The following is an 18,857-nucleotide window of genomic DNA, read 5'->3' as shown; positions in this document are numbered from 1 at the left end:
CTTTCAGCTTAGACTTGAATTTTGACAGATGCATTTAATAGACGTTTAGTTGAGCATCAAGAAAGCATTTGCAACGGACCGTGCAAATAAAGGGATACAGTGTTTCTCTTTTTATTAACACATGTATCGTGTATTGTACCCAGTATTGTAGTAGGTGGAGGGGAAGGTGGTGTATGTGGTGGTGTTGGAGGGGGTTTAGCGGGTCCGGCTGGTCCGGTCTGAGAGTTGGTCTCTGAGTTGATCGGACGCCTGAAGGACTGTAGTGGAGGGTGGAGGGGTGGGGGGGTGGTTGGTGGAGGGCGACGGTGGGGGGTAGGAGGTGGTGGTGGTGGTATGGTGGGTTCAGGCAGGGTTCTGAGGGGGGTGTGTATGTGTGTGTGTGTGTGTAAGGGGTGTGTGTGTTGGGAGGTACGTTTGGGGAAGGGGGAGGGGTAGTGGGTGTAAGGGAGGGGAGGTGAAGGGAGGTGGGAGGAGCCTGGGGGCTGCTATTTGTAGATCCTTGTGATGGATGACTGCTGTGTGTGTATATGTGTGTGTGTGTAAAAGAGAGAGTGTGTGTGGTGTGTTTTTTCTTTTTTTTTTCTCTCTCTCTCTTTGCCATTCCCCCTGTTCCTCCCGGTAGGCAGTCAGTAGAGGAGCGAAGAGGGAGGGAACCAGACGCCAAGAGAAAGAGAGAGAAAAAGAGAGCGAGAGGCGCAAACTCGGAGACTCTACAAAGAGAGGGAAGGCAGAGAGAGTGTGGCTGGGCGAGAGACACTGAGAAAGAGAAAGGGACGAAAGAGAGACAGAGAGAGAGAGAGAGAGAGAGAGAGAGAGAGACAGAAGGAGAGAGAGTTTTCTTTAGGAAGTCCAGAGCGACTGCTGTAGAGGACACACTCCTGTCCACTAACCCTGAGGAGAAGAACAGGAGGAAAAGACTAGGACTAGCCTGGAAAAAGACCATTCAAACTAAGTGTCCATTCCCTCGTCCCCCTTCCTAAAAGGACACCAACCACACTTATTCCCGTCCCATACCTTTCAAGATCTGTCCATCATCTGTCCAGGCTGTGCAGCGACTGGACCTGGGAAGACTTCTGCTGGACATAGTAGAAGCAGAAGAAGACAAGAAGGAGACAACTGGGGAAGCAGAAGAAGAAAAAGAAGCACTACTTGTAAAGAGTGTCTGCCGGCTTTGTCCGAGGTTTGGGAGGAGCAAGGAAAGGAGAAAAGATAAAGAAGAAAAAGGCAGAAGAAAGAAGACGCACCGGATAAAGAAAGGAAGAAAGAAAGAGAAAGGCGAGGGGCGCCGTCACCACTCGTGAGGATCATGGGGATCACCGGGATCACAGGGATCAGGGGAAGCTACTCCGGAGGCTGGAAGTGGGCACCACCACCGCTACTGCTGATGATGCTTCTCAGCGCCGTCGTCTTCGGTGGTTCCAGCGCATGTCCTGCGCTGTGCACCTGCAGCGGCACCACGGTGGACTGCCACGGACTGGGGCTCAAGACCGTTCCCAGGAATATACCCAGGAACACGGAGAGGCTGTGAGTAAACCTTTCGTTCCTCGCGTTTCTAGAGTTTAAAACCAGTTAAGGGTCACGGCTGGACACCCTTCTTTTTGCTCACTTTTCTTCAGGACACACACTTTCCTGTACTTGTGTACTTAGAAACGTAGCACCTGAAATAGCAGGTTTGCAACTGCAAAAACTGCAAAAAAGTCAAACCTGACCCAAAAGGTCTAAAGGTGCTGGATGCATTTAGTTTTAGGTGCACGTTTATTCGGGTTCTCCTGCTTCTAAAACCTGTAACCCTATAGATGGTGCACACTTTAATATTTATTTAGAGTTAAGGTTGATGGTTGAAAAAGTGACCAAAGTGGTCAAAAGGTGCTGGATACTTATAGGTGCATGTGACCTTCTTGCAGGTTCTCCTTCTAAACCCTAGGTTCTAGATCATGCACACTTTAAAATATATTTAGTGCACATATTAAAGATCTTAACTTATTAACTAATGTTGATGGTTGAAAAAGGATTTCGGTGCATGTTTTTTAGGTTCTCCTTCTTCTAAACCACACAACTCTTGAAAAAGTGACTAAAAACGTCCAAAGGTGCTGGATGCATTTAGTTAAAGGTGCACGTTTATTTGGGTTGTCCTGCTTCTAAAACCTAGGTTCTAGATCGTGCAACATTAAAATGTATGTACATATGAAAGCTCTCAACTAATCAGCTATGGTTGATGGTTGAAAAAGTGACCGAAAAGGTCAAAAGGTGCTGGATGCATTTAGTTTTAGGTGCACGTTTTTCAGGTTCTCCTGCTCCTAAGCCCTAAAACTCCTGATCTTGCACTCATCTTTTTATGTAGGGTTAAAAAACTGCACATATTAAAGAGCTTAACTAATCAACTATAGTTGGTGGCTGAAAAAGTGACCAAAATGGTCAAAAGTTGCTGGATACATTAGGTGCATGTTTTGCACAATGATCATCTTGCAGTTTCTCCTTCTAAAGCCTGGAAATTTAGATGTTGCACACATTAAACTTTGTATTATTTAGGTTTAGAAAACTGCACTTATGAAAGATTGCAACTAATCAACTAAGGTTAAAAAAAATGACCTTAAAGGATGCTTTTAGTAGGTGCATGCTTTTGCATGATTATCTTCTTGCAGCTTCTCATTCTAAAGCCTGGAATCCTAGATCTTTTACACTTTAGGGTTAGAAACATGCACATATTAAAGAGCTTAACTAATCGAATAAGGTTAAAAAATGGCATTAAAAAGGATGCTCTTATAAGGTGCATGCTTTTGCTTGATCTTGATCTTCTCGCAGGTTCTCCTTTTTTAAGTCTAGAACCTTAGATGTTTGTTATTTAGGGTTAGAAAACTGCACATATTAAATAGCTTAACTAATCAACTAATGTCATAAAAATGTCATAAAAGGATGCTCTTAGTAGATGCATGTTTTTGCATGATGATCTTCTTGCAGGTTCTCCTTCTAAACCCTAGGTTCTAGATGGTGCACACTTTAAAATTTATTTAAGGTTAGAAACATGCACATATTAAATAGCTTAACTAATTAAATAAGGTTTAAAAAATGGCATAAAAGGATGCTCTTATTAAGTGCATGCTTTTGCATGATGATCTTCTTGCAGGTTCTCTTTTCTTAGGCCTAGAAACTTAGATCCTGCACACATTAAACTTTTATTATTTAGTGTTAGAGACAACATGTATAAAAGAGCTTAACTAATCAACTATGGTTAAAAAAGTGACCTAAAAGGATGCTTTTAGTAGATGCATGCTTTTGCATGATGATCTTCTCGCAGGTTGCTTGCACAACTACATACTTGCAGTGCTTTTGAAAAGCACTATATATTAATATAATCAGCCAGATCTTGCACAGTGGATTAGGGTGGTTGATATGCCTTTTTTTTTTAAGAGTAAAATTTTCACAACAATGAATGAAGAATGAATGACTCCCGGCAGGCTCTGTAGGGGAAGATGTGCAAGTGCATGCTACCAGAGGCTAAAGCAAATAAAGCAGATAAAGCAGATGCTTGCATGCAATACACATGTGTCTGTAATTTGCATACCTACTCGTATGCATATGTGTGCCTGTGTGTGTGTTTGTATACCCACGCTGCCGGCGCTGTAGTGTGGGAGCCCTGTCATTAGCATGTGCTGTAAAGACCTAACAATGGATTGAACTGGTTAGGTGGTCGCCCTCCAGACTTTGTTGTTTTTGGGTTTTATAGAGTTAAACTCTGTCTAATCAGCGACCGCTTGAAAGAAGGGCGAAAGTAATCACCAGCCCACTTCGGACTTTAGCCTTGCTCTCGCTCTCTCTTATTTTCTCTTTCTCTTTTTTCCTCCTCCTTCTTCTTGTAATTCTTTGAAATATTCATCTCGCAATCACAATCAATTCCGAGGACTTGGGTAAGAGAAAAAAAAGGTTGGAGAATAGATAGATGGTTCTATTTTAGGTTTTAGAATATCTCCAATGAATTAAACATGCCAGGGAGGTAGCGTGTGTCAGTCCCGTCTCCTTCAGAGAGATGGTTGGAGGAGGCGTTTGGAGGAGGGGGTTGCATGGGTTCTGCATATTTCATGCATTTTGAAATTAATTTCTAAGAACACCTTCACACAGAGGACGTCAGGCGCTCTCCAGTTTTTTTTTTTTTTTGTTTCTAGTTTGTGGGAACTTGTGCAGCGCAAAGCAGCCTTCGTTTTTTTCCAAGCCTGATTCTTTGATTTTGATTCGTTTCGTTTCGCTTCTTGAAGTACTTCTTCTGCACGTGTAGGTCATGTAGAAGTGAGCCGGTCTCTATGGATAGATTACTTAACGGGAGAAATATTCCCTTCCTACTGGCCCATTATGTGGGGTCATTTTTCAAGGTGATTGCTCAAGTCAAATACGCCACACGCAAGTCCCCGGTGGTTCGCTCCGAATTGTGTGACAAATGGTTGATGCCTCGAGTGTTGCCGTAATTGCTTTTTTGTTTTTTTTCCGTACGTTTCCTGTGCATCCCTTGGACAAGAGTTTGCAGATGAACCCTGGAATAAAAGAAGAAGTGCTCTTAGCACTGTTGGTTTTGGTCTTTTGGTCTTTTTTGGCACTTTTATGAGAGGGAGTTTAACAGCGGAATGTTTAACAGCGCTTACGTACGTCTGTGGTGGAAGCAGTAATTAACGTGCTTTGCTGAGTGTGATTCAAGTGCAGTGCAAGTGCAGTGCAGTAAATATATGAAGGGAACATTCCCAAACGTTCCAAAACATTCCAGACGAGAGAAAGAGAGAGAGAGATTCCTGTGAATTGCTTGTGATTTGTAGGGTGATGGGACTTCCTGACTCACATCATGCTTAGAGAGGAAAATACTTCAGTCCAGTGCTTCCATAAATACACACAGTGCAGGCCCTGTTTCAGGAACTGTTTCAGGAACTGTTTCAGGAACTGTTTCTCTTAAGAAACCTAACTAAACTGTAGCTACTACAATTCCAGAAGTCAAAAGAAAGAAAGAAAGAAAGAAAGAAGGAGGTGGTAGGGAAGCTCAGAAAAGAGGGGGAATTCGCCCCCAGCTGTGCAGCTCCACAGCAGGACAGTGCCGGACCCTCTCAGCCTTAACCGGCAAGGACATTGAGGCTCCGCGATTCTGGACTGCTGTAGACTTCCTGTCGCGAGAAGCTTTACAGCAAGAAGCCAGTCCTCCTCGGCAGGTAGCCCCAGATAAGCCTTATCCACGCTGACAAGCTTCCGCAAACATTCGCATGTGTGTGGTGGGGGTGGCCATGGAGGTGCTGCTGCCACCGCCGCTGCTGCCGTTTCTGCTGTTTCTGCTTCTGCTGGTGGCGTGGAATCCCATTTGCACTTGTCAAAGAGGGTTTCGATCAGACCTGACCTTTTGACTGGCGTTCTTTAATGGTCACGGGCTGCAGAAATAATCGCATTCCCTCCCCCAACAAGGTTTCTCTCCCTATTAACCTGCTGTGCGCAAGGCCTGCGAAAAAATACGTATAATACACTTCATAGACAATGAGTGAAACCCCCTGACTGCTCACAAAACATGCCTCACAAAGCCCTCAACGTTTTAATCATTTTAAACCACGTTTAGACCCGTCACAATCTCTACATTATCGACTTCAATCATTGTAATAATCGTGATATAGTCCCACTGTGTTTGCACTTACAAAATGCACTTATTACATATTTTCTAATAACTGTGGGACTGTAGACATGAATCACAGAGAGACACAGATACAGGGAGTGAATTAACTCAAAACTCAAAAATAACTTTATTAGCAAAAAACTGCCATCTATCACACCCAAAACATAACGTAAAGAAACAAATAATAACGGCCCAGTGCAGCTCTAGTTGCTTTTAGGTTTGTGTTGCCTGAGGCCTTTTTAGGTCTTTATGCTGGTCCAACATGGTCCAGCTGGGACAGACCGGGGCTGCACCCACGGTTCCCCTGCCTCTGCACTTCACAAAATTAGGTGCAGTTCCAAAATTAGGTGCGTGAACAGGAATAGGAAACAGGAAAGTTTATTGTCTTTAAAGGGTTAATTCCTTTGTTATATGATATGATATTTTAGTGGTCTAAACATGCCAACATTTTTGTTTTTATCGCGATAAATTCATGGACAACCTATTGTTCGCAAAAAATGATTGTGACAGGCCTACCCACGTTGATCGTTGATGATTCTTGCAGAATGTTTAACATGTCCATGCTTTTTCTGTAACTCGCTCAATATGCTGCCATCTACTCTGCTTTTTACCTTTTTGCCTTTTTACCTTCAAGCTCCCTCTCCCCCCCCCCCCCCATGCTCCACTAACCGTGTTCCTCTGAAAGCAGATGCCCAACAGATCTATCCCCTTCTATTTTATTTGTGCTAATGCATCTATTTATATACGCTTAGGATGCCGCACTGCCGAGATCAAACGCAGTCGGATGTGTCGAGAGCGAGCCATCTGATTCAGGATTCTCTTTGTAGCGGGATGGCTGAACTCGGGGCATGGGACCGCTCATGCTGTGTAGTCTTCCACGGGCCGCTCGAGTATTCTGCACGCCGGCCAAGCGTCCTTGCTCGCTTTCCACCGATTGTTTATTGATTCTCGGTTCTCCTGAGGGCTTTTTGAGAGCAGAGTACAGCTGTTTGGAGAGGGTGGGGGGAAGCTGTTTAAGGTGAACATGGGAAGAGGCTTTGTGGCTTTGTGGCAATCGTCCTAATTTGTCCTAATTCGAGGAAATTACCTTGCATAGTCCTGGACAAAAGGTATATTCTGCTGAACAATAGAGACCTTGCTTAGTCCTAGGCATACTGAACATAGTCCTGGACTAAAGGAACCTATTCTTGGATGATAAGAACCTATTCCTGGAGAAAAGGTACCATGTCCGGGTTGAGAACAATATATATTTTGTTCAGGACTAGGTTCTTTTTGTCCAGGACAAAGTATGTTATGTTTAGGACTAAGGTATTTTTATCCAGGACAAGGTACATTTTCTCCAGGACAAAATACCTTTTGTTTAGGACTAAGTTTTTCTCATCCTGGACACGGTACATTTTCTCCAGGACCTGATCAAAGGGAACCTGGATGATGAGAACCAACTCCTCGAGAAAAGGTACCTTGACGTTTTGTACTTTTTTCAAGAACTACGTTTTTCTCATTCAGGTTCCTTTTTCCCAGGACTAGGTTGTCGTGGAGGATTAGAACCTTGTTCTGAACAAAAGTCACCTAGTTCTGGAAAATAGGAACCATGTCCCTGATGAGAAAAACCTAGAAATTAACAAAAGTAACCTCATCCTGGACAAAAAGATCCTTATCCTGGATGAGGAGGACCTAGTTCTGAACAAAAAGAAACAAGTCCTAAATTAATTAAACCTAGTTTTGGACTGAAGTTATCTCGTTCTGGACTAAAAGAACCTTGTACTGGATAAGGAGAGCCTAGTCCAGGACATAAAAAACAAGTCCTGAATTAATTGAAACAAGTCCTAGACTAAAGTTACCTTGTCCAAGAAAAACATAATCTTCTAAAATAAATAAAATTTTCAGCACAATCTTTAGACTTTAGTGATTTTATTAATCCTGACTGTATTTTCTAGCCTAGGACTAGGTTTTATCCATTTTTTCTCTTAGCATGAGATGAGTTTTGACTCCGGTTGTCAAAGCTGCCAAATCTGAGAACAGAAGTGTCTGTAGAAACTGAAAGGTGTGAGCGTTAGCTGATGCTTTTATGTGTAGCTGATGCTTTTAAAGTTATTCTACTGCTACTACTCTCCCCTGCGTAAAAAAGCCAGTGTTGGAAATAGAAGGCTTAGTCTGGATCTGCACCAGGAGAAGAGTAGAGGAGGTTTGCTGCCGCCGCCGCCAGACGATGCCCTTCAGGGGAGTCGATGGATGAAGGAAGAAATCCATAAACGAGCGAGGGGGTTCGAAGTTTGGGAACAAGCGCTGCCTTTGTGCTTTGAGGGGCCGTTCCGGTGCCATGCTATGCCTCGGGCACTTTTGGCACGTCGGATCTACGCTGGAATAACTGACAGTGCTCTGCTCACCAGATCCATAATTTAACTCTGACAGGACCGGGCAAATCCAGCGAGAGACGGGGAGATTCTTCCTGACGGGGACCTTGGCACGGGCACCGGGTGCTAATAAGCTACGAAGGGATTAACACACTTTTGGATGAAGGACAAAAACGTGGCCGTACGCCGCGAGCAAATGAATAAGTAAACCTGATTTTTAAAAGAGAGAAATTCCCTGGTGACTGGGCAACTTTTCGCCCGTATCATATCTGTACCCTCCTCTTTCTGTTTTTTATCCTCGCGGATGTTTTAATGTCAGGAATGAGGATAATTCAGGGAATGTTAATGCAGAAAGATGAAGGCGGTGCTAAATTATAGGTTATGTGGAGGGAACAACTGAGTTCTTTCTCCACGCCTTTTAGAAAGAACGCCAGCATTCTGTAAGAAGTGTGTGATGAGGGTCATGGAAGCTTAAACTTATCTTTATCTTTATTATTTCGCTATTTTATTTTATTTTCCTTTGCTACACAAATAAAATTAAGGAAAATAAAATTTAACCCTTTTATCCCTTTTAAAGTTGTTTTTATTGCTGACATACAGTAGATGTGGAAATGCTGTTAAATAAATAAAATACAGCTTGTTTAATCCCTGTAGATAACCTATTGGCACCAGACCTAATGCCAGGATGAGTTGTGGAGTTATTGATGAGGCGCTCTTGTCACTAAATGCTATGAAATCCTCACTTTTAATGCTCTAAAATCAGTGTTTAAAAAGCTTTCCCTGAACTACAGAGACACAGGTGCATCTTATCAATATATTATATAGATGTATTACACACAAAGTGATCTATTTTATTGTTGATGATTATGGTTTACAGCCAATGAGAACCTAAAAATCAGTGTTTCCGAAAATTAGAATATTATATAAGCCTGATTGGTACTTTTTGCAGTGTGGGCAGTGTTCCAGTTCCTGCTGGAAAATGAAATCTGCATAGCCATAACATTTGTCAGCAGGGGGAAGTGCGGATTTCGTTTTCCAGCAGGACTTGGCACACTGCCCACCTCCTTAAAATAATAACTTGTTACCTCAAAATAATGATATAGCATCTCAAAATATTGACTAAGTACCTCATATTAACGAGAGGGCTTCTTAAAATAATGACTTATTACCACAAAATAATGACTTACTACTTTAAAATAATGACTTACTACTTTAAAATAATGACTTAATATTTCAAAATAATGAGAGAGTATCTCAAATTAATGATATAGCATCTCAAAATAATGACTTAGTACCTCAAAATAAGGATTGCATTTCAAAATAAAGACTTATTTCCTTAAAATAAAGAGATAGCATCTGAAAATGAAGACTGATTACCACCTAGTATCTCAAATTAATTACCTACTCTTTCAGAATAACGAGATAGCATCTCAAAATAATGTAATAATACCCCAAAATTATGAGCTAAAATCTAAAAAATTTGAATGTATCTCTTAGAAGCTGCTCTTAAATAAAATAAATAGTTTTTATGTCTTCCCTGGATGTTTTAGTGGTGGTTTAATGTTCGTGAGCTGTGATCATGATGCGACACTTGGCAGAAAATGAACAACAATCAGCTAAAATCTGACTGGACTAGTCTCTGTTGCTCAGGGGCTCGTGGGGATGCTGTGGAGGATGCTACAGAGTAAGATGTAAGGGGTGGGGAGGCGGAGTCGGATGGATGGGGATGAGATAGCGCCAGAGTCGTACCATATGGAGGTGACGGTTCCCGGCAGGAGACAGACAAGCCTCCCTGCGTTTAGCGTAGCATCAACACTAATCAAAGCGCCGAGGCGTCCTCGCATCTGCTGGGAAGGAGCTTGTCTTTCTCCATGTTTATAAAGACCACAGTGCTCCACAACTGATCATCATACGTATAGAAACGTGTCGGATGATGAAGGGATGAAAGACTACAGTGAACCAGGCTGTGTATGGTAGCGTACCAAAAATAGAAACTAAATAGAAACCAAAAAACAAAAAAACAGCAGTACTTGTTGACTGGGAAATATCCAACTTATTAGAGATATAAAAAATTACCACCAATGAGAACACTCCATGTACTGAAGCTCACACAATCAGCCAATAAGAAGCTGACCGCTCAATTCCAAAAGTGAACCACTTCCACCTAAAACTACTTAACTTCTTGATAACAATTGGTCTTCAATTTTATTAAGAAAATGCTTTATTTCTAAAACACAGCCAAACTGTCCAGACGCTCACTTCTCCAAATTTCCTAAAGAACCTCTTTTATCGTAAAATCCTCATTTATTCCCTCAAAAGAAGGAACTTTTAGGCTAATTAGTATTTTAGATTTGTTCAATACCCACATGGTTAGTTAAAAAAATTCTTACAATTGAGCTTTTATGTTCTGTAATTCTGTCTTTTAATGGTCTAGACGTCTCTCCCACATATATACTTTTCTACATGGATATTGGATCATATAGAAACATTCTTAGTTTTACAAGTTATAAAACCAAACATTTGTGTATTGGATGATGAAAAGGTTTTACATTCTTAGTATAATGACCGTTTATTTTAAATGTAACCAGTGGTTTTTAATCTTTAAAAGTATATTTTAGTGAGTGATCACCTTTAAGAATATGCCAATGTTCCATTAATACATTTCTGATATTCCTTGTTTTTGGGGGAATAGGTAGTGCAATAAACCAAATTAGAATTAGATCTGATTTTTTGTTTAGAACATATCTCTTTTAATTTAGTTATCATATTTTGTTTATTTGTATTGTAGTCTTCCTCATCTTCACATATTATTTTTAAATGTCTGAGCTGACTTATTAGTAGTTTTATTGGTGTTTTTAACATTTTAACGAAGTAGTATACCAGCCTAATCCCCTATAGCACCAGCATAAACCCACATAAATAGATTTGATTGCTGATTATAGAGAATATATAGATTATAGAGAGACGTCTGACAGATTGAGTAAGGGGCACAGATGTTCAACTGATTAGAACTAAAATACTCCACTCTGTACTCTCAACTCTCTATCAGTCTCGTCAAGTCATCAATAGTCACTGACTCTGACTTTTTACATTAATATATTTTAATTGGGATCTCATCTGCACTTTATGAACCAAATAAAGTCAAATAAATGTGAATTGTGACGTGAAATATATTATTTTTGATAAAAACAGTTTTAAATGATGAAATATTTAACATTTTTAAGCATCCTGCCTCTCTCTTCCATATGGGTCTTTAAATGGTACAATCCAACTGTCCAAAACCCATATATTTTATTGACCGATATACGACCTGGACTTAGCGTATGAATTTGAAGAAAAACAGAGAAAGTCAAAAATTTCATGCAAAAAAAACCTAACCCTTACCGTTTTTTTGGGTGAAATTTTTGACTTTCTTCAATCTTCTTCAAACTCGCACCATAAATTTGGGCATCCCTGTTTTAGTCAGGACTGCTTTTAGTTTAGCTCGAAAATTGTAGTTTATCCTCCAAAGTTGGGATATTGGGATCCAATTTCCAATTTATCCTTTTCCCAGTAGAATTTTCCTTTTTTAAGTACAGATATGAAATCAAGGATCTATGAAGTGCATTAAAAAGTGATATTTAGCTTAAAATAGAGCTTGAATAAATAGGACTTCACTTCTGGAGGAGGCCTACATATGGTTAAATGGTGGTAACTAGTCATCGCAGTCTATGGGCTAATGGTTTTCGCAGATGTACAGCGTGGGGCACCGGCATATTTGTACAGTACAGCAGTGCACTTCACTTGAGTAATGAAATTACCTCAATTAGATTAAGTGACTGCACATTGCAATTAATCGTAACCATGTGCATAATCTAATGGCTTCAATTTGTTAAGAGTACTGGGAGGGAGTAAGTGGCAGTGGTAATGGTGGGGGGGGGGGGGTATTTGGTGCTTGCAGCATGCATTCGGGCATTCCCCAAGGCCTTCACCTTCTCTGGCACTTCCTTTGCCGCCTCGCCTGGTTCTTCACTATGATGGGCGGGCCTTCGTTCACTAGGAATTGGCCACCCATAGCATGTCGGGTTCATTTCACACGTGGCTGAGTGCAGTCCCTATGACCTTGTTATGGGCAGACTGGTGCAGTTTGCACCTCCACTGCATCGAGGCGAGGTTCGAGCCTGTCCGACGTCTAGACCGATCCAACGGCCGTCTCATTTCCCACTCCAGCCGTCTGGAGGCAGATTGAGCAGATTGAGTTTGCACTCAATTCCCTCTCTGGGGTAATTTGAGCGAGCCATTTTCAGGTCAATGTTGACACGACCGATTACCTTGCAACACCTTTTAGCAGGTCCTCCTCGGAGACTTGATGAGGATGCTGTGTTCTGTAATGCCTATTGAGCATCCTGTTTAGGTCCTGTTCTCCAGTATATTCTCCAGTATACTGCTGAACATGCACATGTCCTAATACTTTTGCACATTAGCACTTTCTCTTTTCTTTAACTTGGACACTTTCTTATTAAGGCACCCTGTAAATGAATGTTGAATTTTGAATGTTCTGGTCTATTTTCATACGTAAGGTGCACTGGATTATAGGTCACATTATGCGACACTAGTAAGGAACAAGGGTGTCGCCATGTTTTCCTTCTAATTTAGCAGGTCTCACTGCTGGGTGGTGGGTTAAAGCTATGCTAAGTAAACAAAACTGTAATTCCTAAAGTCAAACGAGCTCTTAATGGTAATCTACACAGATTTCCTCCCTAAAAAATGTTTATTTGGGTGAGTAAAGTGCTTCCATTTATTAACAGTAAGCTTAGATTTTCATTAGATTTGCATTAGCATGAGTGGCTAACCGCTAGACTGTAGACTGCTAGTATTAGCGGGATGTCAATGCATGCCAACAGCCAGTGCGTTATTAGCTAGTGGTTCGTCCCATGTAGCTTGTTTTAATATGGTAAACACGCAGGCTACAGTCCAAAATACTCGCCTCTGAGCTGTGAAAAAGCTAGTGCTTAGCGCAGTTAGCAGCTAATGCCAATACAGCTCCAGTAGTGCTAGCCAAGGTTAAAGATGCTTCACTGAAACTCCTGTATAACGCTGTACTTCAGTGGAGTGGCTTTACTGCTTCTCAATATCTGACTGGATTTTAAATGCACCTTATAGTGCGAAAAATATTGTATTTCATCCAAGAAAGAAGAAAGAATCCTGTTTTTGTTGGAATAACGACTCTACTATCCAGGGAAGACTTTCTACTAGATGTTGCACTTTCTAGCATTGCTGTGAGGATTGAGGATTTGATTGCATTGATTGATTATCCACCACCACACCTCATCTTCTATCCTCCCAAGCTCACTCCAAATGTATTGGCTGCAGCCTCATCATCATTCCAAAGAACACAGTTCCAAATTGTCAGACCTTCTCCAAATATGTTTCTTGGAGGTTATTTTAGTCCCGCCGGTCTGGTTTGACTCTCGGAGGCTGGATGTGCTTAAAGGCACTTACTGGTCTGCTATGTAGGTCAATGCTTCTCTCTGTCATTGAGCTTCAGGTCTGTAAAGTCTGTTCTGGTACACTGGGTACACAGGGTCTTCTCTCCCCGACGGTGACAGAGCCGCAGTGTGTTGCGGAAAAGATCCCAGCTGAGGATTTGGAGGGGCGTTCCACAGGGCTCCATGTTTGGGCAACAAGAAGTTTCTGATATTAATTCTATTTCTAACACTCATTTAATTAGCACAGTGCTAATGATCCTGCCAATAAAGAGTGCGTAATTTAAGCACTACATTGGTTAGCTTAGTATAATATGTGGTTGTTGTGGTGCGGTGGATAACACCACTACCTGCCAGTAAGCTATTGCGTAATGTGGAGGACTGCTCTACACCAATCAGAGTCCCTGGGCAAGACTCCTAACACTTCATTGGCCCACCTCTGTAATATGAGCAAACTTGTAGGTCTCGATAAAAGTGTCACTTAAAAATGCAATAAATATATAAATAAATGCAAGAAAGTTTTCTTTTTCTATCAGTCGCTTTAGATTCCTGTTTTAGACGAACTCGTAAACTTTCTTCTCACAAAAAAAACATTATTTTAGTATCGCCAACTTTGTCGTAAATCTGTGCGTAAAAAAAATATATGTGTAGCATGCACCACATTTTCGGCTTGTTTTTTTTCTAAATTTTAATCTTGTACACTACTTAGGATGCCTAAATCGAAGTGCACAAGGGTTTCGCCATGTTTTCCTGATTTCCTGTTTTCCCACGTAGACACAGTGCAGAATGCCATGTCTCCTGTAGGTGGTGCATAGGAGTATAGGCAAAGACGCAGTCCTACAAATAAGCCCAGCGAATCGAAAATATGCATTATTACACACATTATCAGCAACCATAACTTGTTAAGAGTTGTTATTATTAAAATAAAAGCTTAGGTATACCTATTTTCCAGTTAATATAGAGTATTTTAAGCAAAGTCACTAAAAACTGTAATTCTTAAAAAAAAACATTTGCCCTTGAAGTCAAACGAGTCCTGAATGTTAATCTACGCATATTTCTCTTATGAGAACTGTTCATTTTGGTGAGTAAAGTGCTTCTGTTTATTTACAGTAAGCTTAGATTTCCAAAGAGGGTGACTGAAATGACCATCGCTTTCGTCTCTTTTTTTTTTTCCTCTTTTTATCTGTCATTAGCCCAATAAATGGATGCTACTGTTCTCTTTCCTCTCTTATCCCTCATGCATTTAGAGGGTCCAGATGCTCCCTGTGTGGCTCAAGATCCCATGGCTGGCACCTCCATCTGTCATGGGAGCTGGGCAAGTGAGAACACAAGCACACTGTTGCATGCGTTTATCGGCGCTAGCAATTAAAGAGCGAAGTAAAAGAGCTAAAGAGATGTGAGGAAAAAGTGGTGTTGACATTCGGGGCTCCATTAGAGAATAAGAGCAAGAAGTTGTTCTTGGTCCGGATGCTCCCCTGCAAATGCCAAAACCAGACCTCGCCGCTCGCTGCTGGTTCTTATGTTCTTGTCCCGAGACTAAATCAACAAGCTTTGTCAGCGTTTTGAACACTGAAGCTCTTAGCACATGGCCGCAGGAAGCGCGAAAGCGAGAGCCGAACATTGGAATTCTCCACGCTCCAGAGCTCAACGCGACTCTCGGGAACCTTCGCCAGGCTTAACATCTTCTTTGCGAGTTGGCACCCCTCCATTCTCGCGCGTCCACTCCGCTGGAGTGTGATGTAATGCTCACCGGGCTCGCTCCCGAGGCCAGCGGACCGGCAGCTTGTTGGCCCAGCGAGGTGCACCGTCCGCACAGTCGCGCTGACCCCAGATCTTCCTTTGTTTCCTCTCCTCCTGCCAGCCCAAAGCTGTTCCCAACAAATGGCTCTGGAATCGGGTGCTTATTTTCTTTGGAGAGGTACCAAGCCAAGCACACCGAGCCCCAGCCCCCCTTTGTAGCGGGTTTGTATGTTTTCGAGTGTGTTATATCGCTGGCAGGGGGTGGCGTGTGCACGGCGCATTTCCCGTCGCTGTGCTTTGGATTCCATTTCATGTTATATTGCTCAATTCAAAACAGGTCTCCCCGTCACGGCGGGATTTCCAACAGATGGCAGAAATAAGCATTATGAGTTTTTCACTGGGCTCCTCTGTGGGCCTTTGAATTATTGTGAAATCGGGAACTACCAGACGCAAGGACTACCAGATCCATAGGACTGTGGACTGTACCCTGCTGAAATATTCACATCAAAACCTTATTCTGCTGGTAGCTTTAGTTTTAGATACAGTTTAATCTGACTTTTGATGTTAAGGTGGAGAAAAAACTGGACAGGCAATGGTCATCCCAGGTCAATTTGACCCGGTGCATGTTTAATTAGCCAAAATATATCTTAAACCAAAAAAATCCTAACAAGCAGTTATTCATACTGAAAACATAATGTTAACTAATTTGTTAACATTAAGTCTTGTTGTTGATACGTGACATCAAATACAAGTTTATTTTTAATAGAAATATAGGCCCTCCAAACACTCCTCTAAGACTCGAAGGCTTGCAGTTTACAGTTAATGTCTATTTAGTCCAGGTGGTGAGGCTATTCAAATTAATAGGGTCAATAAATCTTGGTGAAGATTATTGATAAATCAAGACTTTTGGGTGAACATGAAACATCCCCGTCCCCAGCTCGCTGTCGTGATGCAACAAGAAAAGGACAGGAAATGGGCAGTAGTGCTCTGTTGGCTCCCTGCACCCACTGTAGTCGGAGGTCTTCCAATTACGGGCAGGATGTTGGTATGATGGCGACTGGTTTTTGCTTCGTAGATCTTCTGAACTTGAGAGTTAGCCCAGCATTAGCAATGGCTGTGAAAGCAAAGGCTTCAGAGGTGGACGTTCTCCATCTCAGTGTTCTTGTTTTTTTATGTTTATAGACTTTAACCTCTTCATTTGGTAAAACGATTAGTGGGAAAGCTCCATTCCCAGTTTTGCTTAATTCTCTTGGTTTCTGAAGAACCAATGTATAAGGAATGTGGTGTTACTTCGTTTTTTTCCTGTTAAAACATCTGTTTTTGGTTTATTGGTTTATTTCAGCATTGAAAAGGCATAAAGCTTATCAGTGCGTCAATAACTTGTGAATCAATAACATACACACACTGTGGAATTCTGCAGTAGGTGAAGAATAAACTATATATTTCACAATCTTTGATTAGAGTGACATATTTATTGCAATAAACGATTTAAACGAAAATTTTACATTTCATTTGAAAATCAAGAGACCGTCAAGGGGCCAATTCCAAAATTTGGTTTACTGTAAATTTAGTGTAATGCTAACTGTTCTATGCTAAAATGGACGAGCTGTTAAGCCAGGTTAGCGTGTTGCGAGCGCAGAATGGCTTTAACGAGGCATTAGCCGAGGGTTGTTAATAGCTGTGCCCTTTTGTGCAGAGAGCAGGCGCCGTAATGAAGGAAACAGCTGTGTGGTCTGGACCTGAAGCCTGTAGGCCGTTTTTCAGAGCCGCTGTCGTAAACGCAGGGACTACCAGATCGTTAGGACTGTGGACGGAGTATAAAAGCTCACTTCTAATTGACTACCCTGCTGAAATATTCAGCTTAAGACCTGATTCTGCTGCTAGGTTTAGTTTTAGATACAGTTTAAATTGACTTTTGTTGCACAAGGTGGTCAAAAGCTGAACGACGGGGTGAAAAGGAAAATGCTCTATACTGGTAAAATTTGCAGTTTACACTGAATGTCTTTTTAGTCCAGGTGGTGAAGCTAACTAAATGAATAGGGTTAATAAACCTGTGGTGAAGAATATTGTTTGTTAGATTCTTTGAAACAGCCACTAATAAATCCATAATTCCTGTGATTGCGATTATAGCTTATTTTAATAAATATTCCCAATTTGCATATATTTTTGCAATAATTTGAGATTATATGTTTATTTTTAACATATTTCTGCTTTTTTTAAGTGATTTCCCTGCTGACAAAAAAAAATTCCATTTTTTTATTTAAAAAAAGAATAAAAATCCTACTGAAGGTGATTTATTGCACTGGCAGATCATTTGTGTTGTTTCAAGTCTTATTTTTGACAAAAGCTGAATTATTATTTTTAGGTAACAAGTAATTAGACATCATCTGCTTGTTTTAAGTCATTTTATCTACTAAAGGGATTTTTCACTAATAGACAAAATTTGAATTGTTCAATATGTCTTGAGTTAGGCAACATCATTTGCCAGACGAATTAGAATAAGAACACTTTAGTTGATAAAATCAATTAAAATTGGTCGTTTTTTGTCTATTAAAGTGTTTTACTTCACTAATAGATCATGTTTCTCATTTTAAGTTTTTTTTTAAGCATTTTTGTCAAAAGCATTTGTTCATTTGTTATTTCTTAACAACAAGACAACATAATATGCCAAAAGAATAAGACCTTTTTTTAAACAGATCTGCGTCACTAACTTACTTAAAACACGAAATATCATATTTGCACTGCGTTTAAGCCAATTTAACTTGAGGAAATTGTATAATATTGTAATTGTATTGTATTTTCTGCAGTATAAGTGTCGGTCATCTTGCGCAGGACCACCGTCCCCCCCGGGCTACGATAGAGGGGGGGCCACCCAGTAGATACGTCCTTGAGAATCCATGAGAAAGGCTGGATTAAGTGCCCGGCAATAAACAGCACATGTGTATATCAGGCCGTGGCTAATGAATCCCACTCCATTATTTATTTCCCTCTGTCCATGCACCTGTGTATACAGACCATCTGTCTGCAGTGACCTCTCTCTCTCTCTCTCTCTCTCTCTCTTTCTTTCTTTCTCTCTTTCCCTCGCTCTCTCGCTCGCTGTCCCAGGAGTGGTCATTAGAACTGCACCAGGAGAAGTCAACTTTAGGCCCAGGAAGCAGAACGCTTGTGTTCAGGACCCGCGAGTCCGAGTGTGAGAGTGTGTTTTGCCTATTCATAGGCCTCACTGCTAAAGGACTTACCCAGACATCCTCAGATCTCTCGCCTCGGCCTCTCTGATTGGCCGAGTCTCAGTAGGTAGCTCTGGGAGCTCCTCGTCTGGCATATTGGTTTTGGCAGTAGCCCGAGTCTTATTTTCTCTCTGCATGCCATGTAGTGCTGTGGGCAGAGTCTGTGCAGAGTAGAAATATAACAAATGAACAAATGTTTTTAACAAGAATGGAAACGTAAAATGAGAAAGGTGATCTCTTTGTAAAGTAAAACACTTTAGTAGACAAAAAAATTGATTTTGGTTGATTTGATCTCCTAATGTGGTCTTATTCTTTTGGCCAATTGTGTTGTCTAGTTCAAGAAGTAACAAATAAACAAATGCTTTTAACTTAAGTTGAGTAAAACACTTTAGTAGACGAAAAATACAGATTTGAATTGATTTCATCTACGAATGTTGTT

General features: G+C 41.1%; 1 protein-coding gene across 4 annotated transcripts in view; it reads left to right on the top strand.

Annotated features, from left to right (window-relative positions):
* Positions 1-506: 506 nt before the first annotated feature.
* Positions 507-18,857, top strand: part of slit1a (slit homolog 1a (Drosophila)) — a 148,104-nt gene continuing 129,753 nt past the window's right edge. For all 4 annotated transcript variants that reach the window (XM_049472119.1, XM_049472118.1, XM_022682113.2 and 1 more), the window contains exon 1: positions 507-1,524. In XM_049472119.1, coding sequence (XP_049328076.1) covers positions 1,307-1,524 — 218 coding nt within the window. In that variant the 5' untranslated portion in view covers positions 507-1,306. The remainder of the gene's footprint in view (positions 1,525-18,857) is intronic.

Source organism: Astyanax mexicanus, chromosome 25, assembly GCF_023375975.1.
Source record: "Astyanax mexicanus isolate ESR-SI-001 chromosome 25, AstMex3_surface, whole genome shotgun sequence".
NCBI lineage: Eukaryota > Metazoa > Chordata > Actinopteri > Characiformes > Acestrorhamphidae > Astyanax > Astyanax mexicanus.
The sequence above is the reverse complement of the archived record's forward strand: the minus strand, read 5'-3'. Positions and strand labels throughout refer to the sequence as shown.